This window comes from Xylona heveae, assembly GCF_001619985.1.
Source record: "Xylona heveae TC161 unplaced genomic scaffold L228scaffold_9, whole genome shotgun sequence".
Lineage (NCBI taxonomy): Eukaryota > Fungi > Ascomycota > Xylonomycetes > Xylonales > Xylonaceae > Xylona > Xylona heveae.
The window spans coordinates 515334-537412 of record NW_017264201.1 but is presented as its reverse complement, the minus strand read 5'-3'; the positions used below and the strand labels follow the sequence as shown (position 1 = coordinate 537412).

General features: G+C 48.4%; 10 protein-coding genes across 10 annotated transcripts; 3 read left to right on the top strand and 7 right to left on the bottom strand.

The window, feature by feature from the left end:
- Nucleotides 1–318: 318 nt before the first annotated feature.
- Nucleotides 319–1231, bottom strand: L228DRAFT_284636 (hypothetical protein; the record flags this gene model as incomplete). The annotated part of the gene is made up of 3 exons (XM_018336247.1): nucleotides 893–1231; nucleotides 510–626; nucleotides 319–397 (listed from the first exon to the last, which is right to left on the bottom strand). The coding sequence occupies exons 1-3, from the start codon at nucleotides 925–927 to the stop codon at nucleotides 319–321; spliced, it is 231 nt and encodes a 76-aa protein (XP_018186246.1). The 5' UTR covers nucleotides 928–1231.
- A 705-nt stretch (nucleotides 1232–1936) lies between these two features.
- L228DRAFT_177309 (mitochondrial carrier) lies at nucleotides 1937–3754 on the bottom strand. The gene is made up of 7 exons (XM_018329526.1): nucleotides 3501–3754; nucleotides 3406–3443; nucleotides 3314–3355; nucleotides 3140–3253; nucleotides 2951–3084; nucleotides 2720–2897; nucleotides 1937–2658 (listed from the first exon to the last, which is right to left on the bottom strand). The coding sequence occupies exons 1-7, from the start codon at nucleotides 3589–3591 to the stop codon at nucleotides 2323–2325; spliced, it is 933 nt and encodes a 310-aa protein (XP_018186245.1). The 5' UTR covers nucleotides 3592–3754; the 3' UTR covers nucleotides 1937–2322.
- A 376-nt stretch (nucleotides 3755–4130) lies between these two features.
- Nucleotides 4131–6746, bottom strand: L228DRAFT_249475 (hypothetical protein). Its single transcript, XM_018333098.1, has 4 exons — nucleotides 6580–6746; nucleotides 6432–6488; nucleotides 5532–6329; nucleotides 4131–5473 (listed from the first exon to the last, which is right to left on the bottom strand). Exons 1-4 carry the CDS (start codon nucleotides 6586–6588, stop codon nucleotides 4385–4387), a joined length of 1953 nt encoding a protein of 650 aa, XP_018186244.1. The 5' UTR covers nucleotides 6589–6746; the 3' UTR covers nucleotides 4131–4384.
- Nucleotides 6747–7093: 347 nt separating this feature from the next.
- On the top strand, nucleotides 7094–9109 carry L228DRAFT_249474 (cytochrome b-c1 complex subunit 2). The gene is made up of 4 exons (XM_018333097.1): nucleotides 7094–7374; nucleotides 7477–7651; nucleotides 7708–8567; nucleotides 8634–9109. Exons 1-4 carry the CDS (start codon nucleotides 7114–7116, stop codon nucleotides 8727–8729), a joined length of 1392 nt encoding a protein of 463 aa, XP_018186243.1. The 5' UTR covers nucleotides 7094–7113; the 3' UTR covers nucleotides 8730–9109.
- An 80-nt stretch (nucleotides 9110–9189) lies between these two features.
- L228DRAFT_284632 (hypothetical protein) lies at nucleotides 9190–9673 on the top strand (the record flags this gene model as incomplete). The annotated part of the gene is made up of 3 exons (XM_018336246.1): nucleotides 9190–9360; nucleotides 9411–9525; nucleotides 9587–9673. Exons 1-3 carry the CDS (start codon nucleotides 9329–9331, stop codon nucleotides 9671–9673), a joined length of 234 nt encoding a protein of 77 aa, XP_018186242.1. The 5' UTR covers nucleotides 9190–9328.
- A 181-nt stretch (nucleotides 9674–9854) lies between these two features.
- Nucleotides 9855–13224, top strand: L228DRAFT_284631 (putative amino-acid N-acetyltransferase subunit Mak10). The gene is made up of 11 exons (XM_018336245.1): nucleotides 9855–9924; nucleotides 9985–10128; nucleotides 10180–10247; nucleotides 10320–10448; nucleotides 10524–10754; nucleotides 10822–11280; nucleotides 11331–11588; nucleotides 11642–11740; nucleotides 11863–12062; nucleotides 12140–12332; nucleotides 12474–13224. The coding sequence occupies exons 1-11, from the start codon at nucleotides 9891–9893 to the stop codon at nucleotides 12963–12965; spliced, it is 2307 nt and encodes a 768-aa protein (XP_018186241.1). The 5' UTR covers nucleotides 9855–9890; the 3' UTR covers nucleotides 12966–13224.
- A 763-nt stretch (nucleotides 13225–13987) lies between these two features.
- On the bottom strand, nucleotides 13988–16349 carry L228DRAFT_213422 (putative AMP-binding enzyme; the record flags this gene model as incomplete). The annotated part of the gene is made up of 5 exons (XM_018329982.1): nucleotides 13988–14099; nucleotides 14154–15738; nucleotides 15793–16011; nucleotides 16077–16110; nucleotides 16179–16349. 5 exons carry the CDS (start codon nucleotides 16347–16349, stop codon nucleotides 13988–13990), a joined length of 2121 nt encoding a protein of 706 aa, XP_018186240.1.
- A 109-nt stretch (nucleotides 16350–16458) lies between these two features.
- L228DRAFT_177250 (hypothetical protein) lies at nucleotides 16459–17273 on the bottom strand. Its single transcript, XM_018329524.1, has one exon. The coding sequence runs from the start codon at nucleotides 17066–17068 to the stop codon at nucleotides 16568–16570; it is 501 nt and encodes a 166-aa protein (XP_018186239.1). The 5' UTR covers nucleotides 17069–17273; the 3' UTR covers nucleotides 16459–16567.
- A 1043-nt stretch (nucleotides 17274–18316) lies between these two features.
- Nucleotides 18317–19348, bottom strand: L228DRAFT_269977 (hypothetical protein; the record flags this gene model as incomplete). The annotated part of the gene is made up of 5 exons (XM_018335349.1): nucleotides 18317–18403; nucleotides 18576–18635; nucleotides 18763–18810; nucleotides 18870–18955; nucleotides 19228–19348. 5 exons carry the CDS (start codon nucleotides 19346–19348, stop codon nucleotides 18317–18319), a joined length of 402 nt encoding a protein of 133 aa, XP_018186238.1.
- A 259-nt stretch (nucleotides 19349–19607) lies between these two features.
- Nucleotides 19608–21778, bottom strand: L228DRAFT_249468 (homocysteine synthase CysD). The gene is made up of 7 exons (XM_018333096.1): nucleotides 21478–21778; nucleotides 21361–21415; nucleotides 21216–21299; nucleotides 20783–21142; nucleotides 20293–20716; nucleotides 20092–20236; nucleotides 19608–20027 (listed from the first exon to the last, which is right to left on the bottom strand). The coding sequence occupies exons 1-7, from the start codon at nucleotides 21516–21518 to the stop codon at nucleotides 19769–19771; spliced, it is 1368 nt and encodes a 455-aa protein (XP_018186237.1). The 5' UTR covers nucleotides 21519–21778; the 3' UTR covers nucleotides 19608–19768.
- Between the last annotated feature and the right edge of the window lie 301 nt (nucleotides 21779–22079).

The window sequence follows — 22079 nt, the reverse complement described above, 5'->3', positions numbered from 1 at the left end:
CAAGCTCGCTATCGCACAGATTGGCTCCTTCCAAAGCCTCCAAGGTGGGGGTTAGTCAGTTACAACAATGACGAGAGCGGGATTGCATAGACGAGATATCTAGTGATTAACGATTTATCCCACACAATGTCTGCCAAATTTTTAACATGTCTGCTAATTTCTCATCGAATAATAATGGGTTTATCTGCTGGTATCTGAATGCAATAAGTTTTCCCAAAAAGCCTGCGCCTTTTCACGCTCATGAATTCCCTTGACTACTGCCAAAGCCTGCCATCTGTGAATTGTTGAACTATCTTCGAGTGGAGCCACCCGTGATTATCACTCTACTCCAACGGTCTTTGTCGGCGGCGCATCTAGACCCAGTTGCCTCCTGAAGCTCTCAGATACACCGATTCTCCTAAAATCAAAGAAATTACAATTAGCCTGACTCCATCGCAGGAAAACAATCCAAGAGGCGAAGAGAGCTCATTCCAATCCCACTTGGTCTCATCATGAGCAAAAGAGCGTACCTCATTCCCAACGCCAGGGCTTGCCAGCCATCATGTCCCTTTTCTTTCTCCTCACGACGTATCCGCACACCGGCAGCAGCTACACCAATCGCCAGTGCAAAAACCGGGTCGACTCTCCTATACATTCACAAAAGAACAAGTCAGCTTTGATTGTTCATTTTGCAACGCTGTCCCCAATCGCCCAGGATAGAATGTCCCTCTTCCACTCCGTTGTTCTAGGACAATCGAAAGCTTTGACTGTAGGAATCCTAGCCAGCTCCTACTAGCACCGCAAATCTAGAAAGCACAGAAGATCCAGAGCCAATATCCTCTGACCTTTGGAAGAACGACCCACAGCTCAATCGCGCATTTTGAAGAAATAGATAAGCTAGGCGGCGACATACCTTGAAATGATATACTTGTATGACGCCGCCGACATGATTGTTTCTTTTGTTTTTTTTTTCGGCCCCTTGGAACACTTATCGAAATATTTCCTCTTCTTCTTTTTTGGGTATGCGTTGGGTATATAGTTGATTTCGCAAAGGTGAGACGGCGGATCAATTTATCGTCGTGTCGAGGTAGCGGAAAGAAGAAAGCTTCGTACAATTTGGCAGGATGAAGAATTGCAAGAGCTTTCCAATGCCGTGAAAGTAATTCTTCTTTCGCTTGAGTGACTCCGGACCAGGTCGCGTGTTGCAGATATAAATAATGTGTTTAGTTAGAGAATATGTATATCGGAAGGAACCTTGCAGTTATGTTCAGCCGGCAGCTAAGTTAGCCAACGACGGCAGTCAAGCTGCGGAAGCAGAGTTGCGACTGCGGCAAAATCCGGCGCAGCGAACATTCGATGTCAAGTGCTCAAGTGGGTGTTTCTATGTCAACTTGCTTTTTTCTTTTCCATGAAAAAGATAAGAAGATGAAAACACGAGTTCTAATTGACTTGCTTGATTATTTTAATAATTGATTTTGGGAAATGAAAATTGATATCTAAAATTCTGTTTGAATCCAGCAACTGTATACTTTGACTGTGTTCTATCCACGCCAGACGGCACAGCCGCCGCTGCATTAGATGATATCAACGTTGGAATGTATATCAGTAGTAAGGAGCCTACAAGTACATACGACCATAGATTGAGGAGAACTGGGCATCCCGTCCGCTCTGCCATACATAAGCCTCAAATCGGCGGACTAGTAGTTGGGTCGGTGACGACCAGCGAATCCCCGCTGTTGTATGTTTTTTTTTTCTTTTGGCTCATTTCATTTTTCTGTTTCGGAAACATCATGGCGCCCTGCATGGTCAGACTCCCTAGGCTGTATATGGTTTTTTGGGTTTGGCACGCTTGGATTGATCTGCGGCTGCTCAACATCCTTGGCGATTGGGAGAAGAAAGAGGCAAAGTGAAAGAGAAGAGTCAGACTTTTTATTGCTCATCTAGCATGCATAACGCAAACAAAACGCTTGAAGAGACTAAAACAAGAAATATAAAAAATACAAAAACGGTCTAAATTATGCTCCCGCAAATCTACCCGGACATAATCATGTCTAAGAAAAGGAAGAAGAAAAATGGAGTATAGTCTCGACAGGGGAAGGGGGGCCAGGAGCCTATATCGAGCCCGGCTCTTCTATAGCTGAGAAGTTACATTAGGTGGAAATGCGGACTTTCGTGATCGCTTGTCGTACGACGCATTCTCTATATAGTCGGTCTATGCGGCCGTTTCAGAAAATACGTTGAGGTCCGTTGTGCAAGTCATCAGCTGTGCAACAAGCGTCGCATACAAGCGTCCGAGTCGTGGATGTGTTGGAATTGGAAAGGAATTCAGCATAAAGCTGTCATTTAAATGAGCTTGTCGAAAGCAGGGATCAAGGTCTGGGCGAGCCAGAACGAGAAGACGAGCTTGGGACCAGTCATGAGCAGCTTCGGCGTGAGACCCTTGAAGAAGCTGGTAACACCCTCGTTCTTAACCATGCTGCTGACAATGCGGAAACCGCTCTCGGGGTTCTCAAAGTTGCGGTTCTGGATACGGGTCTTGATGACGTCGAGAGGAGCAGAGACGATCAAAGAGGCGGAGGCACCGGCGATGGAAGCAACAAAGTTTTGGAACCATGAGGCCTTGTTGTAGTCGCTCAAATTGAACAGGTACTCCTTGGCGAAAGCGGAACCACCGAACAACTGCAAGCGGTCAAAATTTAGTATTCCGTCTACCGACCACCGAGGTATGAGCGAAACTTACAGCGAAAGATCCAGGGGCGTTACGGGCAGCGGTCCAACCCCAGCCTCGGTAGAGACCGAAACCTTCATCAGCGACGATGCGGAAGACACCACGGCCGCGGAAAGCCTCAGGGTTTGTTTGACGCTTGATCTTCAAAACATCCAAGGGGAGGAGGACAATCTCTCCAATACCGATCAGACTGGCTATCAGTTAGACAAGCATAGGTTGTGGGTTCCAGGTAAAGACGCATACCTTCCGGCAGTAGCGTGCATAATGGCCTTGCCGGTGCCCTTTCCGAAAGCATTGTCGAACTTGTCACCGTGGTTCTTGGCCAAGTAGTCACGCATGAACGGTTGACCGCCATACTTGTACACACGTTGCATAACCTGCTCGATTATCAACAGGCGTGTCAATGAGAGACCGAGATTGGTAGTGGCCTACCTTGTAACCCGCAGCATATCCGAGACCGGGGAATAGAGAGAAGAACTTGGTGCCAACAGGAGCGTGTGCCTTCTCCCTGAAGATAACTTCGTTAAGTTTCGCACGGGAGCTGATCTGAATTACCAAGTTAATACTGAATTTCAGCGGACTCAAAGCATGGATTTCGGGGCATACCTTCGCCTGGTTGCTCATCAAACGCTTGGCAATGGTGTCGACCTTTGGCAACGTTAGATTGAGAATAAGTTAGGCGCAATTCTAGAGATTACCGGGTGGAAGACAGCCAGCTCAGCAATACCAGCAGAACCTTGTATAGTCAGTCATTTGGCAATGAGCATAGTTCAATGGTATCTTTCAGTCATACCTGAACCCAACAAACGGGCCGTGGTGGACTCCTTCTTGAAATCTTTTGACGCGGATCCGGGGATCGCGGGTGCAGCAATGGCGGGAGACATGACGAATTGCGGAGGATAAAAGGCAAATTATCAGATGAAAAATTGAATAGTGACGAACAAGGGAAGTCTATGCCGCGACGACGACAATCAATGCCACTGAACTCCAACAACGCGCAAGCAAAAGCAAGACAGGACAAATTAGTTTTATTAGAGCAAGCGAGTGAGAAAGTCGAAATGTCACAACTCCGAGGGAGCGGGTTTCGCTATCGCCGCAGGGAAAAATTGTCCAACAAAACGAGATGAAAAGACAAAATTAAAGTACCGCTACCTCTTTTACCAGGCAAACATAAGACCCGATAGGTGAGTTTAAGGTGGACTCTGAGTAGTTGTACTTGCAGCCGAGAGATAAGCTGCACCCCGAAGGGCGATCCCGCCAAGAGCGCGCTTGCGTTGGATTTTGGCGGGCGGAAGACTAAGCCCGTGGCACCAAACCCCGGAGGGCACCGGAAACAACCGACCGATATACGGAGTACGAAGAACCATACGGGGCATACCATTCAAGTCACACAAAGGAAACGCTCGAGGGTCAATTTAAATATGACTTCTTTTCATTTTATTTGTCGATAAGACCCAAGGAAGGATTCAAATCCTCGCGCAAGATCTCGAAGAATAACTAAAGAGCATTAAGAGCTCCAATGCTTTTTAAGGCAGGCCTAAATGAAAATACACATGCTAACAAGATCCTCGTCCATGATATGTCCAAACGCCGGAGACATGCAAGAAAAACAGAACAAAAATCCTATATAACACGGCGCAATGCACGCTGCATCGAAACTTCAGATCGCAGAAAGGCTTAGTAGTCTCGCAGCACTCCCACTAACGCATCCAGCCGACCTACTTGACCCAGTAACTTTTCCTCCTTGTCCTTCCAACGCTGTAGGGCTTGAATCTCGGCCTTCATCAGATACCGGTCTTCTTTCCCTATAACATCAGACCTCTCCGCTTTGTCAATGACTAATTGTACTTCCTTCTTTTCCTCCCGTGCCCGTTGCAAGCATCGAGCCATGGCCTTGTATGTTTCTTGTAGAACCAGCTGTCGGCATCGCTCGGGTTCAAAGTACCACAGAAACATTGTTCGGCTGGGTTGGCGATTGTTATCTCTCGGAATTTCCTGAAGCTCAATGTGACCTGCTTCTTGCATTGCTGTGAGAGTGGACCGAATCTCCTTCTGCCGCAGCATGCCTATTTGTGCCACCTGTTTCTCATCTAATTTTCCTTTGTCCAACAACACGCGGACCAAACGAGCAGCAACTCTACCGAAGCGAGCTGCAATTGTGTTTTCCAACTCGGTTTGGATGAGTGTCTTGGCTAGGTTGTCAAAATCCACAGCCCACTCTCCGAGTCCACGGTTGCTAACGTAGCGGACAAACTTCCGAGGATCCTCAGCAAGTAATTTAATGTGCTGCTGTACCTCGCTCATCCGGTACCTGCGATCCTCGCCTTTCGCGTCTTGGTCTTCATCCCCCATCTTGATTCCAGAATCGTCGTCCCAATGGTCCTCTCCATTCCCATTGCCCCAGTGATCATCATCCTCAGCGCCTTCTTCGTCATTCGCATCTTCAGCGGCCTCGTCGCCCTTCTTCCCAGAGGGCGTACCAAACCTGCCCTCAGGAGCAGAGCCAATGGCAGAGGCTAAGTCGAGTGTTTTATCGAGTGTTGCTGAAACCTCTAACGTCGTTATGGTCTGCGCAGGCCCACTATCCTCCTCGAAGCCCGGTAGAAACTCTCGGCATCGTGGTATTTTTGCTTCAAGTCTATGGAGAAGCTCGGCGTATACCTTTGAGGTCGTTTCCCCAATTGCATCTCTGGCAAGTTCAACAAGCCGCATTGATCGGAGAGCTACAGTGCATTTGTCGTAATTGATTCGCAGTACTAGATCATCCTGGCAAGAGGTTAGCATGTCATGTTCTTTCCAACATGTGTGTCAGAAGAATTCCTACATTCAACAGCACCGATCCCTCCGCTTCGTCCTCCTCTTGATCCACAAATCCGTACCGACAGCTGGAGAGCTTTGCACGTTTTCCACGGCCATCTCCAGCGGAATCATTAAGAGAGCGCTTAACACCTTTCGGGGCAGAAGAGCCATCGCCATCTCTCCATTGTTTCAGTTTCTTTGAAACCGCCTTGTCAAATTCTGCCTTTTGCTTCGTTCCCCTGATCTCACCACCAAATTGCGTACGTTTGACGAGGCGCTCAGCTTCATTGAAATTATCCGCATGTGGGCGAAAGTGTTCCTCCCGTACTTCTTCAATATAGCCGACGTTCATAAGATCCTGCAATAAGGAATGGAGCTGACCGCGAGTCATGAGAGGATAGCGATCTCTGTTGCTATCATGCTCCTTGGTTACGCCATTTGCTTTGTTTTCTGTGGCATCTTCCGACACCTCTCCGTTGATTGCAGATTTCGCTTTGCCAGCAGCCGCAGCATAAGCTGAGCTCAAATCCCCTACTCTGGTGTGGCCTAGCAATAGAAGATTTGAAATGATGCCTCCAGCTGCTTCGCCAAATTTATCTTCAGCCAACTTAATGATCTTTCCAGCCCGTACAAGGGAATACGCGTTCATCCAATCGGCCTCATAGTAGGTGATGCCTTCTTCAAGCGCGGTGTAGTGCAGAACCAGATGCTGTTGAATCAAGACTGCTAGGCCATGCTTGAGCTGTCGGGAGCTCAAACGGGTGTGCTGAACGAGGGTGGGTAAGTTGAGGCGGCCGTAGCGAAGAAGGGTAGCAAAAACTCTCTACAGAAGATCAGATGAATTCCATGTAAGAGAAGATCGCAATCAAGGCAGAACAAATATAAATAAGGCTACAGCCTTTGTATTTAGAACGGGCAAACTGACCGAAGAGAGCTGACCGTATATGTCGTCAACTAAGAGGACGCAAAGCTCCGAGGCGTGCTGCACACCAACGTCAGTTTGCACAGGGCCTCAAGAAAAATAGTGATAGTGGGCAACGGGATCATTGCACACGAATGGGAAGCTCCCTTACTTGAGACATGCTTTCATATTCTAGAGATGGGATGTAACGAATTCTCTAGAATGAATTGCCAAAGACTACCGCGTGAGATTCATTGGAGCGCTGCTTCTCAAAAAAAGATCATTTTCGTACAACAATAATTAATCGGAGTCGGGCGATTCAATTAGGTATGCGACACTCGAGCCAACTTGTCCAGCCGCCAGGACTTTTTGGGGCCTTTGCGGTTAGGGCGGGGCCACTAAAAGAGGAAATGGTATGGAACATTGGCAGTCTTTTTGCGGTACTTGTCATTTGGCTCATGACTGCATAGACATTTCAAGTACCACTAAGATCGCCTTTTGCCGAACAGTAATATGCGCAAGGTGATTGGTACTGCTTTTCGTCTGCGTAGCTGTGATCACCGGTAATTTGGTGCCGGGACGAACCTCAACTTGCCCATCGACCCGAATTCTTCTTCTCGAGTAGGAGCTTCATCAGGGCCTGCAATTGTTGCAATTGTCCCCTTGTAGGCGCATTTCCATCAACACTCGCCTCCCCCTCGCCGCCATGATCTCCCGATCATCCCTTGGGCGCAATGCCCGTTTCGCCCTTCGACGGCAGTCCGCTGCTCTCCCGGCTTCCCGCCGTGGCCTCGCTGCTGCTGCATCAACACCTTTCCATTACGAGACCGGCTCTGCTGCTGGCGTGAAGACCGCAGGCCGTGATCTCTCCGGTCCTACGACCTCTCTTGCGATTGTCTCCAAGGCTGGTTCGCGGTATCAGCTTCTTCCCGGCCTCGCTGAGGGTCTGGAGAAGTTTGCGTTCAAGGTTTGTCTCGCACGAATCGATTTGTCAATGGCTGTTTAATCAGCCTCAATTGCAAAATTGCGGTTATCATATTGTAGAGGCTGATCGTTTTTGCCGATTTAGAACACTGAGAAGCGCTCTTCGCTCAGAATTACCCGTGAAGTCGAGTTGCTTGGTGGTGAGCTTTTTGCTTATCACTCTCGGGAAAACCTCATCATTGGCGCCAAGTTCCTCCGTGATGACCTGCCTTACTTCGTCGAGCTTCTCGGTGAAGTTGCCGGCAAGACCAAGTTCACCAGTACGTTCAATCCCCAACGGCAAAAGCGAATCTACAGCGACTAATAATACAAATAGCCCACGAGTTCAACGAGGAGGTTGCTCAGTCGATCAGGTTCGCCCAGAAGCACACCCTCGGTAGCGCTTCTGAGCTCGCTGTCAACTCTGCTCACGGCCTTGCTTTCCACCGCGGCTTGGGAGACCCCATCAGCCCGACCTCCTCGACGCCTTTGGCCAAGTACCTGAGCGAGAAGACCATCGCTGCTTACGGCCAGGCCGCCTATGCTAAGCCTAACATCGCCGTTGTCGCCAACAACGCCAGCCAGGCCGACTTGTCCAAGTGGGTCGGTGAATTCTTCACTGAACTCCCCACCGCTGCTCCTGCCAAGCTGCCCAAGCTTGAGAGCGCCCCGACCAAGTACTTTGGTGGTGAGGAGCGTATCTCGCACCCCTCTGGCAACGCCATGGTCATTGCCTTCCCTGGTTCGAGCTCTTTCGGCGCCAAGGGCTCGTGGCAGCCCGAGATTGCCGTCCTCTCCGCCCTCCTCGGCGGCCAGTCCGGCATCAAGTGGTCCCCCGGTTTCTCTCTCGTCTCCAAGGCTGTTGCTGATATCGCCGGCGCCTCCGCTGTCACCACCAATGCCCAGTATTCCGATGCTGGTCTTTTCTACACCACCATCACCGGTACCGCCAAGGGTGTCCGCAAGGCTGGTGAGGCTCTTTCCAAGACCCTCAAGAGCGTTGCGGCTGGTGAGTTCTCCAAGGAGGACGTCAGCAAGGCTGTCGCCTCTGCCAAGTTCAAGGCTCTCGAGTCAGGCATGGGCATCCAGAATGGCCTTGAGGCCACCGGTATGGCCCTTATCAGCGGTGGCAAGGCCGTCGAGCTCTCGGAGGTTGCCCAGAGCATCGGTAACGTGACCGAGGAGCAGCTCAAGAAGGTTAGTATTGAAAAAGCTTTGGATGTTTTAAAAAATACCTGCGTGTTGCTAACATATATATAACAGGCTGCCAAGACTCTTATTGAGGGTAAGGCTTCCGTCGCCAGCGTCGGTGATCTCTACGTCCTTCCTTGGGCTGAGGAAATTGGCCTGAACGTTTAAGCGTGCAAATTGAGAGGGGAGGCAGGAATAGATGGGGTGGCTTTTATGTACTAACACTGATTACACTGGCTTCTTTTTTTGTCTAGAGATTCAAGCACTTGTGAACATACTAGCAATTTTTGAGCCTTTAACGGCTTGTGCTATAAAATTGTTCTATTACTAATTGCTCCAAGTCTACATTTTCTGCATTAAAGTGGGATTTTTGCCTTTGATTTATATATACGTATAAGTGATGCGATCCGGAATGAATGCTTTCGCCTGCCACGGTTTGATTTGGTTCTGCGGGATATATGGGCGGTATCATCTTCCTTTACTGGTCTATTTCCTGCATTGCAGTACCACATTCCTAAAATATTAATCATGGACTTGGGACGTCGACGAATTGAATAGCTAGTCATCGTGCCGCAAAGTGATTAAAGTTATTTTCTTGACTTATGTCGGATGATCAACATTAAGCATTTGGGGTATCGCCGAATTGTAAATCACGTGACGTCTCGGAATTGGGGATCAATCTTAGCGACAAGCTCACTGGCAGCATACTATCGCGACCTCATCAAAGCCCACCTCAATCAACCCTCAATCCCATAAATACCGTCACAATGGCCTTCGCGTGGAAAGCTGCCGGCCTTACGTATGCTTCCTTTACTTATCTGTGGTATTTACTGGTCCTAATGAGTATAGTTACAACCGCTACCTGGCAGTTGCTGCCCGAGTGGTCCGTCGATCTCTGAAAGAGGAGCAAAGAATCGGCGTTGAGCGGCGAGGAGAGATGGATCTCAAATTTGCCAAGTGGCAGGTGAGATATCCCTGACCTCAATTGACATGTCGGAGGAGCAATTGGCTGATATTCGAGATAGAACGGCAAGCAGGGCGACAACAAGAACCTGGCTGACGCCAACACCAGCGCCATGGCCGAGCACGCGGGCCAGCAGACTGCGCAGTAAATGCTTGGAATAATGGCATAGCCGTCAACGGAAGGGAGGGATAGAGTGGAAGGAGTGATTGAGAGCATTCTGTATATTCTGTACCCATTGAAGACACAAACCGTAGACGATGTACTCCAAGCGAAGCAGCTTTCAAAAGACTTTGACCCACTCGTGCCTCTGTGAATTGAAATGATTTCAACGTGTCAGCCCCTTCTGTGTAAGAACCTCTGCGGCCATGGACCGAGCCGGCGAGGATGCCACCAGCAACCGTGAGCTTTGTGTAATGCCTCTCGTTTCGTAGGCGGTCAAGCTGACGATGACGACACAAGATGCATCCCGACTCGAGATCAACAACCAGCAGATGCCACCACCTCTGTCGAGGCCTGACCCGGTCGCGCCGCCTCCTCCGATCTCGTCGCTGAGTCGCATCACAGTCCGCGATATTACTACAGAGTTTCGAACAGCCGCGTCAGGCACGTTAGCTCCGACCTCTCGCGCCCAATGTTAGGCTGACTGGGGAAAAGCCCTGCAGATAGGACAGCTGGTCAAAGATGCTTCATTTACACTATTTGAGTCCGTTGGGGCGTTGGAGGTATGAGCAGCTTTCACCGTAGCAGGGGAAATGGGTATCAGGATAATTTTAACGAATGCGTATGTGCAATAGATCATGGACCCGAAAATGGACAGCGGCTACTTAGAACCTGGAGAGACTCTTGACGAAGAGTACGATGTCTTGCGCGAACTTAATCCAGAAGAGCTGCTTGGGATCATGGACCAATTGGTCTTCCACGAAGTATGTGCCAGAGTTTTCTAGGCATTGGCCCCAAGGCGACACTTTCTCTGGAGAAAAGCTGCTAATTAGTTTCAGATGGCATGGCATATGGGATACCCTCTTTCACAGACTCTATTCACGTCCACTTATATCGATCGGCTTCTTTGGCCCGATCCGCGGACCTTGAATGAAGCTGCGTTTTCCCGCGAGGAGAATGATCGAGCTGGCGGCCCTTGGTTGAACATTGTTCTCAGAGCATACAGCTTAGCTTTGATTAAGACGTGTGATATTGTGCATAAACGTATAGGGGTAGAGCATTGCTACGAGGTTTGTGTGGACCCTAATTTGCGCCTACATATTGCCAATCTTGCTGAAATGATCTCTTGTCGACTAGGAAGAAGACTTTGTAACGCATCTCTACAACAGAAGGCTCCTTTCAGACATTCCTGAAAACCAAATGTCGATGCTCCTAGAAGAGGCAATAAGTTGGACCGCTTCCCAAAAAGGTTCAATCGGAGATGAGCTGTATGATGCGCTGCAGTCGCGCCTGAAATTCAGAGCACATTTTCTCAGGGCTATTGCATTCGACTTACAGCTTCTCAAAGAGCGCTCAAATCCATATTGGCAGCAATGCCTTGAGTTGCTGCCATCAGTGCAGGGATCTCATGGAATTGGGAAGCCGATCCCTGAATCTTTTAGTATAAAAATCCAACGAAAGCTGACAAGCACTGTGCCTCCTCGCCCAATTGTCAACATCAGTTCTGATGATGCCTTTCCTTACTTGAAGAGGCTCTGCCAGGATGGCTCAGATATCACTCGAATGCTGGATTGCCAAGGGGCCAACAACGTTCTGGTAAGCACCTTTGGCATTCTCCTCAATTTTGCGTTGGCTCACCATTCCAGACCTTTGTGTGGGTCTTCCAATCACGCAAACCACAGCCAGCGGTGTATATTCGATCTTTGATGCAATCACTACTATTTGGCGGAGACGGGATTTTGGGGGACAAGCCGTATGAGGAGTTTTTTCTCGAAACTCTGGCTGAAACCGTACTTCCTGCACATATTCTTTTAGACCCGAAGAACAACACAATAGAGGCCCCAAATCATCCGAGATTCCAGGTAGCAGAGAAGATGAATCTCCTGGTAGACAGAGCTGAACACGTTCGTCTCCCCTGCAATACCCGAAGCCTGAACCCGTAGCTAACAGCCAGAAGCCTTATACAGACATTTTCCGCACCATCTGCCAAAACAGATCGAGGATTCGGCGTATGCTCTGCCACTCAATTATCGAATTTGACAATCTTCAACTTGAAGTTAGTTAACACATTTTTCTCCTCTACAATATTTTCTTTTGTTAAAATTTTTTATTTATTTTCTATTCCATGGTTAAAGAAAAAAAAAATACAGTCACTAACTTTCTTCCCTAACTCGACAGGTCGAAGAGCTCGACGTAGAGTTCCAAAAGCTCACCAAAGAGGAACCCATTCTGGACCGCAAAGTCTCCAGCGAAGCCATCTATTCATTCCCTCTATCTTCTTGGGTCTACTATCAGAAATTGTTGCAGATGCAATGGGTCGTACAACTAGGCTTTGAACTTGAAGTATATCACGCCGACGAACTAGCCGGGATGTACTGGTGAGTGTCACAGCTATTGACATTCTACTCAAATCGGTATTCAGTCCTCTAACCTAAATTCTCATCGTAATTGGCAGGTATCTTCAGAGCCTAGCATCTACACGCCTACACCACCTAACTCGCATACGGGGTTTTGTTGCTCGATCCATGGCGAAGATACAAAGGCCCACTTCACAAGAAGAAGAAGCATTCGCCAAGACGCTTACATTTCTAAAACTCTCCATGCTTGAAGCAATGGCCACTCTCAGTTTCGCCGAGGGTCTCAGCTCGGTTAGTCATTCCTATCCTATTACCCTGTGAATAAAGAAAACATGATAATATCAGATCATTTATTATGTTTTTTTCCCACTCGTTTCCCCTTCCGAGTAATAGACGTCCGAACCATAATCACTGACAGTTCTTTTTTCCCAGCTATATACCGCGCTCTCCCGCCTTTCCACTCTTCCCGGCCCTGGCTCACGACCATACAGCACGCCTGCACTGCGCTACGAGCTCCGCATGAAACCTTTCCTTCCCTTGTCCCTCCCGAACGTTCCGCCCTATGAGGAATTCACCGAGTCCGTGACCCGCCACCACATACCCACCACGCGGCTTCTCAACGAGGCATCTGCAGCAATCGGCCACGCTCGTCGAGACTTTGAGCAGCTCGCTCGCATGGACGCTGACGAAGCCGGTCTGTTTTGTCGAGCCATCGAGCCCGAATGGCGTGCTGGAGTCAAGGACGCATTGAAAGCATGTATTTCTGCAAGTCTAGCTACTGTGACCGCTGCCAAGACGATTGATGTCAGTGGGAAATCGCAGCCCCAGTCGTCAAACATCTCTGTCCAGATCCCGGATGTCGATACCCCTGGCAGATATCATGATTGGTGGGTCGTGCCTAAAGTGGATATTGTAAAGCAGTAGAATTATCATTGTCATTATCACTTACTGTACTGTTAGTATTGGTGACTACATAGAAGAGTTTTACTGTAGCAGCGCCAATGACACACCGAAGAACATGCTTAATGATGTAATGGTCACTATACTAAGCAGGATGGAATGCTTTGTGTGCTAAGAAGAAGGGGCGCGGGAGCGATTCGCTGCAGAAAAGGCGAAGCTCACTATTCAACTAAATGATTAAATAGCATTTGTTGAGGAATCAGATGGGCACATGCACAATCAGACAATCTTTAAAAATTTCAATCCAAGAAACGAAATGGTATAAATGCTGAATTGATTTGATTCATTCATTCGTATATAGTATGTACACAGAGCCAGAACGACCCTCTGTATCCACTTTGTATCCCCTTATTCTCGTATCCTCAATTTTCTCACTTATTCCCTGGGTCAATCCCCTTCAAACTTCAAATGTTATCATCCATTTGCTAATGACATCTTCCCCTCTGCGCATCCTCTCCTCTGGTGAGATGTAATTCCGGCATAAACATGGTAGGATCGTTAATCAGGAACGAGCGGGAAAGAAGGAAAAAAAAATACAATACAATACACAAATGGAAAATCAATCTCGGGAAATTTGAATGGAGAGGGTCCAGTATACACCAAGCTGGGCGCTCAACATACTCAAAAACGGACATGAATCGATGATAGAAGAGAAGATAATAAACAGAGAACAAGAAAGAAAAAAGAATACTAGATGTACTCCAGATCACCACTCGATGACAGACAAAAAGTGATTGAAAATTGAGAAAATAATGGGAAAACCAAAAAGAGTGTCTCAACAATGCACCAAGGTTGAAAAGACTAATACAGAGCTAGTCCAAACAGATATATGCAAAAAATCCACTGACCAAAAACCAGATGATCTCTCAAGAAGGCTAAGATAATTCTCGTACAATCATACTCAAAAGTGATTCGTCCAAGATAATGAGAGTTTACGGCTCAGACATCAGGCGTCCTATTCCAAAATAGGGCAAATATATCACGGATCAAAGCTTCGCTGTAAGCTTCTTCTCCTCTTGTTCGGCGAGCGCCTCTTCGTAGAGCGCATCAATCTCTGCACGATATCGTTTCGCCGTTTGCGGACGCTTGAGCTTCAATCTATACAGAGTATTAGCGGTCAAGAGAAGGTAATGATGAAAGTCAGAGACGTACGTTGGAGTCAACAACTCATTATCAATCGTAAACGGATCAATGAGGAGAGTGCATGCTCGAATCTTTTCAAAGGAGTTGAGTTTATTCTTCTTGGCAATGGCGTCGAGTTCCTGCACAATGGCTCTACGAACACGCGCGTCACGCCCCGCGACTAGAAGCGCCTCCATATCCGTTGGATCAATATGAGATTTGAGGATCTTTGATGCATATGGCGCAAAGACTTCTGGATTAATGGAAAAAATGCCCACGAGACATGGGTGCATAGAGTCGCCGTGGACGTAGGCTTGCGAAAGGATTGGGAGATTGGCGAGAAAGACATTTTCGATACGCTCAGGTGAGACGTATTCGCCATGTGACAGTTTGAGTACGTTCTTGACGCGGTCAATGACGACAAAACGACCCATTTCGTCCACGGAGCATACGTCCCCGGTGCGGAACCAGCCGTCTTCGGTGATTACCTTTGCTGTTTCACCTTCATCCTTGTAGTATTCGCGGAAACACGCGGGGCCGCGGACCATCAACTCGCCACGAGGGTTTGGCTTGTCTGTGGCGTGATATTCCATATCCGGTACGTCCATTAGACAGAGTTCGACAGTGGGGCTAACCGCGCCACAATTTCCTGCACTGAGATCTCCCTCAGTCTGACACATGCCCATGGCATACGTCTCCGTCAAGCCGTATCCTTGCTTGAACTCGCTTCCAAAGACAGCTCGAAGGAATTGCTGTATCTGGGGATCAAGTGGGGCTGAGCCAGATACCATGACCTCGGTTTTCGCAAGTCCGACGGCTTTGGCAACCTTCTTTCCCCACAGCCGATCATAGATGACGTGCCGAGTTGTGGCCTTGCCCGGAGGTCCATTGATTGTTGCTAGCTTTGTATCCACAATGTGTCTCGAGAGCGCACCTTTGAATCCAGGTTGGTCGATGGTTGCAGTTCGAATGGCGGTTGCAAATCGGTTATAGAGACGTGGCACCGAGAGGAATATCGTAGGTTGGAGCAGCTTAAGATCATGGACGAGCTCCAGTATATCCCCGTGAAAGTATCCAATGGCGCCACCTGCCCCCAAAGCGCCTTGTTCAGAAACACGCTCGTAAATGTGCGCCAGAGGCAAGTAGGAACATAGGACATCGCCAGGTTGATTGCGAACAATGATGCTGTTAGTGGCTCCCGCAACGGCATTGGCGTGTGTCAGCACAACGCCCTTGGGCTTTCCAGTCGTGCCAGATGTGTAATTGATTGTAATGATATCTTCAGGAGAAGGGGGGTTGAACGGGCGACCAAGGGATTGACCTAGACTTTCCACCTCTTCCAGGGAAAAAATGGACAACCCCACATTCTTTGCCAGAGCCGTGAGGATGGCTCGTTTAGAGTATCCGGCTTGCTCGCCGGCATCAAGGGGATCAAGTGAAACGATCATTTTGAAATTTGGCAGATCCCGCTTCAGAGTTAAAAGCGTCGGAATATGTGGTATTGATGCTACCACACATACCAGTTCGGCATGTCCAATGATATGTTCAGCGGCATCGGGACCGAGTGTATCGTAAATGGAAACGGTGAACAAGGACTGGGATGCGCACGCCAAGTCTATTGTGTGGTTAGCATCTCTTTGAAATCTGCAACGTTACACTGAAGCATCACCTGTAATCTGCCATTCTGGCCGGTTCTGGCTCCAGATGCCCACTCCATATTTTGTGGCAGTTATTCCACATCTCTTGTGGAGTTCCACCAGACCCACACCAAGGTCTGCTCGCCTTTTCGCAACGGTCTCATAATCAATCCATTGGTATGGCCCAAACTTTTGCTTTGTCGTATCGTAAGGTCGATATCCTAAACATTTCGACTTTGGTTGTCGTGTGGCTTTGTCAGAATTAGTATTGGTTTTGCGAGGAGAGCATAGGCAAATCTCTCGCCGCAACACATACCGGAAGCTTCAAACATGTCGTGCATTGATCGCAACTAGAAAAATCAAAGAAAGTCAGCCTCCTTGAACGCCTTTGGCAGTGTTTAAATTTTTGAGAACATACCGCTGGGTCAAAAGTTTGCAAAAGTTCATCTTGAAATTTCCAATGACGAAACGTCTTGCTGCGTCCTGGCTTCTCAGAATTTGGCACCGGAACTGAATACGGTGTCCCTGGAGGCGGTGGGATCTGATAGGAGCGTGCGCGATCCAGCAGCTCTTGCTGAGAGAGAACCATGATGGAGCGAAGAAAGATGACGACCGTAAGGGATGCAGACCGGACAAGTAAAGGAGAAGCGCTACAATGATGAAGGCGAGAGGCCGATCCCCCCGGATTTGACCGTCCGCAGGTGGTTCAAACTTCGGGCACGAGCTTGCTCTTTCTCAAAGGAGGGAGGCGGGCAAAGGAAGCGGTAGAATCCGGTCAACGAGCGAGCGGGCGAATGAAGCGTTCTATCAAAGAAGCGTCATGTAGGAAACCGGGGTGAGAGAGGACCGAGCACCAGATGGGAGCAGACGACTTTGGAAGAATGATAGAATTTCTAGGTCGAGTAATACAACAGGAAAATTGAAGAGCAAAGAAGGGGAGCAGGCGGGATCGGAGAAGGTTCCACGGCATGGTGGAGCGTAACCGCATCCACGAGGCATCTTGAGCGAGGAGACGACAGATGCGCGTGCCCGAGTCCAGCCTCGGGCCAGCAAGGCGGAACCATGGGGGAATGACCGCATCGGGGTTAGGAAAAGGGTAAAAAGGGAGCTTGAGGGGGTGGAAACGAGGGGCGGGCGGTGATGGAAGGCACATGTGTGACGGCGAATCTTGGGGCGGAAAAGATCCAAAACGAACCTTGGGGCCGGCCAAACTTGGAGACTTGGGGTCACAGAGTGCGCCCCAGATGCGCTGCAGAAGAGAACCCCCAGTCTAATGGATGTCGGCACCGCCGTGACAGGGAAACTCATGAACCGCGCGGAAAACCACGAATCGGTTTAAGGCGCACTTTTACCTTTGGTAGAGTATCAGGGCGAAAGTGCAGTGTCGTCATTGTTCGGAAGAGGAAACAACAGGGAGATACTCCTTGTACCATCATAAGTTTGTTTGTTATATGTAAACGACAGATACCTTACCAAAGGAGTAGTAATCGTCTCCCGGAAGTAGCGCAACAAGTTGTGCTAGTCTCGCACACTGTTTCTCATACGAATTTAGCGTCTATATGAATGCGTTCCTGAGCGCTGAAGAGGAAAGTCGGAGTTAAAAGGAAACAACTCAGGCCAGCGCGTAACCCTGTCGTTAGGTCCGGGGGTGCCAGAAGAGGAAAGGGACCCGGGGGAGGGTGAATCCAGATAGAGTTAAGCGAAGAAGACGAAGAGGATCAATCAGTGTGGGGGTATTTCCATTCCCCCCAGAAGGCGGTCAACACCCGAGGACCGAGGCTTTGTTGAGGCTCGATCAAGAATATTATCCGAGGAAACCGAAAGATACAGGATCTCCCCAAGCATGATGCTGATCATCATAACCGTTGCATCAGACTTGGATCCCTGACAAGGGTATTTCAACGGACCGAAAAAAAAAATTTGTTACATCACTATCCTTGCAACTTTTTGTACTGGAAATAATGCCCAGTCTTACCGATATTCTCTTTCCCACTGAAGCTTCGCCCTCCGATGGTGACACTCCTGTCTCAATAAGACAGAGAACGGTCGGTAAAAGCCCAACCGTGTATTGAGACAAAGCGTTTTAGTTTTTGTTTTTCCCCTCGTTCTGCTCACATGTCATGCATTCAATGTGATGACATGTGGTACACAGAACTGACCGGCGAACGCCACCCTTTTGGGACAACCTTCCGAGGACATTTGAAGGACCTCGGGTCTGTTGATCCACATGAAGACCCGAGCTGGCCACGTACCTACCTACTTACTTCCCAGCTCCTCTGTCTCTGGTCACCCAAGCTGCGCCGTTTCAACGGTTGCCTGAAACAACCCGAGCTTCTGAGATCAAATCTGGAAAAAAAATGATACAGCATTTATTTTACAAAGGGGACGATCGTATCGCTCACGAGCTTATAGAGAGGACAATACGACATAGCAAGTAATTAGCTTTTCATGGCTATATCGTATGAGACCTCGAAATTCTAAGAAACTGCTTGTGGAAAAGCTGTTTCAGTCTCCATAAAACAATTGAATCAAAACCCCGAAATCGTTGCGGAGACTCTAAACCTCGTACTTTGGAGATAAGCTCTTCCCGTCAACATTTTTGTATTTGAGAGTCGTCATGTCAATATCCTTGAAGGTACGAACCTGGTTCCAATAACACCCGTCAGTGAATAGTTGGAAATTTTGGAACTTGGGACTGTGACAGTATTGGATGAACGATTTTTTTCTTTTAAAAAAAATTATTTTAATAAATAAAAGATATGTAAAAATCAGAAAGAAATTCGGTCTTTCCCGGGTAAAGCGACACAAAACTTACATTGATCCCAATCAACTCTGTATAGAAAGTCTGAAACTCAAACAAAACCGGGGTGCCACACTGCAATGTGTCAGTAAAAATTGGACCGATATTTTCTGCCTGCAATGTATAATTGAATACAAAAGACCGATATGTAGTAGCAGGAATTAAGAGTGCTTTGCATAACAAGACTTTCTGATTATCTTACGTTTGGACAGAATTTATGCGTGAGATTCTTATCTCCAAACCGGTAATCCTTATAAATCCCGTCAGCGGCAATGGTCCCATGCTTCGAAACTTCATCGAGTGTATTACCTTGAGTGCCTCCTTTCCCTGAATAAACTTGATGTCCTTCTTATAAGGATATATTAGTGCGTAGCCATTGTGAGTGCATATGCTGCCTATGATAAAATTGGAAAGAGAAGGTTAGTAGAGATTTGCTAGAATTAATAAACCTGTGAGGAAATCCAAAGCAGTCACGGGGTAAGCATAAGCCGGCCATCCTAGAGAATATGTGCGCGCTGGTTGCACTATGAAACACAGAGCAGAATGAGAAAAGAAAATGAAATAAATAAAGCTAATATGTGCATCGTGACATAAACACATCCTCGTCTCGCAAATCTCAACTTGTGAATAAATAGATAATCTGAAGAGGTGATTCCCGTACAATTACAGATAGATACTGGATAATTCTCCAGTGCCGGGCTGATGTTAACTTGAAATTTGACGTTTCCGCAATGGCAATTGGCCTCGTAGGTGCCGCTGGTACCGTCGAGATCGGGGGTTATTCCCATGATGAACGAAAGAGGCTGACGGCGATATCAAACGTAATTTGGCTCGTGAAAAGGCCTGCTAGAACTAAATCTACGAAGATCAATACAAAATAAGGGAGAGGCCGATAAATAAAGACACGACCCGAGCAGCTCTCATTGCGGTCCCCAAATATTTATCATGTTTACTGGAGGCAGCAGCCTGGAATGGCTGATCACGGGAGCACATGGCCTGCTCCGCATCTATTTTGAGTTTCGCGTCAAACACCAATCACGGTCTCACGTGCAGTCTTCAGTATTCAAAAGCGCAAGAGGTATACAGGACTACCGTTTTCGCGACTCCCATTCAAAATAAAAGGATTCTGACATGAATCACTGCTCTGCATAAAATCAATCTGTACATTTCGTAAATAACTTTTCAAGGATATCGTAAAATCATAAAGTCTAGACAACAAGCTTGGCGTCACCTTCCGTGCTGCCAGTCTTCTCAGCGTTTCCGGCCTCGGCCGGAGCATCAGTCTTGGCGGCCTTGCTGACGTCAAAAGCCTGCTCAAAGTCACCAATGATATCGTCAATGTGCTCTGTGCCAACGGAGATACGGATAAGATCTTCGGTGACGCCAGAGTCGAGCTTCTCCTGGTCGCTCAACTGCTCATGTGTGGTAGACCAAGGGTGAATAGCAAGAGTCTTCGAGTCGCCAACACTAGTCAATTTGTAAGCAGGGTTCTGGACAGCGAAATACAAATTTGATCGATTAGAGAGCTTACTTGGCCAAGTTGGAGACCAACTTGAGGTTGTCGACGACCTGGCTGCCAGCAGCGCCGCCGCCCTTGACACCAAAAGAAAGGACACCACCAAATCCACGCGGGAGGTACTTCTTAGCCAGCTCGTGCGAGGCGTGGCTCTCAAGACCTATACTGCTGTTAGCTATGCTGCTTAAGATGTCCGCACAGTGGATACGCGCTTACCAGGGTATGAAACCCACGCGACGTGAGGGTTCTTCTCAAGCCATCTAGCAAGCTGGAGTGCATTCTGAGCGTGTCTCTCGGCGCGCAAGCTCAAAGTCTCAATACCGAGAAGCAGCTGCTGGGCAGCGAAGGGGTTGAGAGCTGTTCCAAGGTCTCGGAGGATCTCAACTCGGACACGAATGGCAAAGGCCAGGGGACCAAAAGTCTCCCAGAACTTTAGGCCATGGTAGCCCTCGGCGGGCTCAACGAATTGAGGGAAACGCTTGGCGTTCTTGCCCCAGTCGAATTTTCCAGAGTCAACGACGATACCACCAATGGTGGTGCCGTGTCCTCCAATCCACTTGGTGGCGGAGTGAACGACGATGTCAGCGCCGTGGTCAATGGGGCGGCAGAAGTAGCCGCCAGCTCCGAAGGTGTTGTCAACCTAAGTATTTCATTAGTGGTTGCTTCTTCTTCTTTCCCGATATTGTGCCTTCGCAGTCAACCTTACCAGGACGGGAACACCGGCCTCGTGGGCAACCTTGGCGATTGCCTCAAAATCAGGCACATTGTATCTGGGGTTGCCAATACTCTCAATGTAGACAGCCTTCGTCTTCTCATCAATCGCCGCCTTGAAATCCTCGGGCTTGTCGCCATTGATGAACTTTGTCTGGATGCCAAGGCGAGGGCAGAAGACCTTGAGCTGGTTGTAGGTACCGCCATAGAGGTTCGACGTCGAGACAATGTTGTCTCCAGCGTGAGCAAGAGCAGCAATGGCCATAAATTGGGCGGACTGGCCGGAGGAGGCGGCGACAGCAGCAACACCACCTTCAAGGGCCGCAATACGCTTCTCGAAAACATCGACAGTAGGCTGCAAAAACAGAGTCAGTAAGGAATCCAAATGACCTCAATGCCAGAGATCTTATTGTCCAGATGCCCCTTACGTTCATGATACGGCTGTAGATGTTGCCAAATTCCTTGAGCCCGAAGAGCCGGGCGCCGTGGGCGGAGTCATTGAAGACGTATGACTGTATTGATGTTAGCTATCCAGATGGTTGAAGTCCAGATCAAATGGCTTTAAAATCTTACTGTGGTGGCATAGATGGGCACCGCTCTGGACCTGGTGGCGGGGTCAGGTTCCTGGCTAAATGCATAGTGTGAGCTTTCCCATCTGCAAGTAATCAACGGGAGTGCACTGAAACATACCCCGCATGCAATTGAAGAGTTTCAAATCTCTGCCCCGACATTGTGCTTGGCTTTGTAAAAGGAAGGAGTGGAGCGAGGGTGCGTTTCTTTTTTGGAGGGATTAGCCAAAGAGCGGAGTGTAAGAAGAAAAGGGACGAAATGAAAATATATACGGTACAGGGACAGGGACAACAGAGATTGGAGAAGACAAGCAATGATCGAACAGCTAATGTTATGGCTCCATGAGTTGCTTCATTATGGGCCGAGTTCGGCCTGGAGGAACCGAGCACGCCATCGATAACTGCGATAAGCACAGGCACCTTTGCGCCGTGTCTGTAGCTTCGCACGGCAAACCAAAGTTTTTGGCTATGGTGGACCCTGAGCTATCCGACCCAACTTTAAGGGCACAAAGATGGCATGTTTGATAGATATATTTTCCGTTCAAATGAAAAAGTCATTCTTAGGGTATTCTTCGAATCTTCCTCGACTTCAGCATCCAAAGAAGATCTACATGCGGGACCGGTATCGGTATCGGGTGCACTACGTAAACAGGTTACCCCACAGCGGCGGTTTGGGGATTTTCCATGACTGGGGTAATTAGGTCATTTTATCTTAGAGTGGAT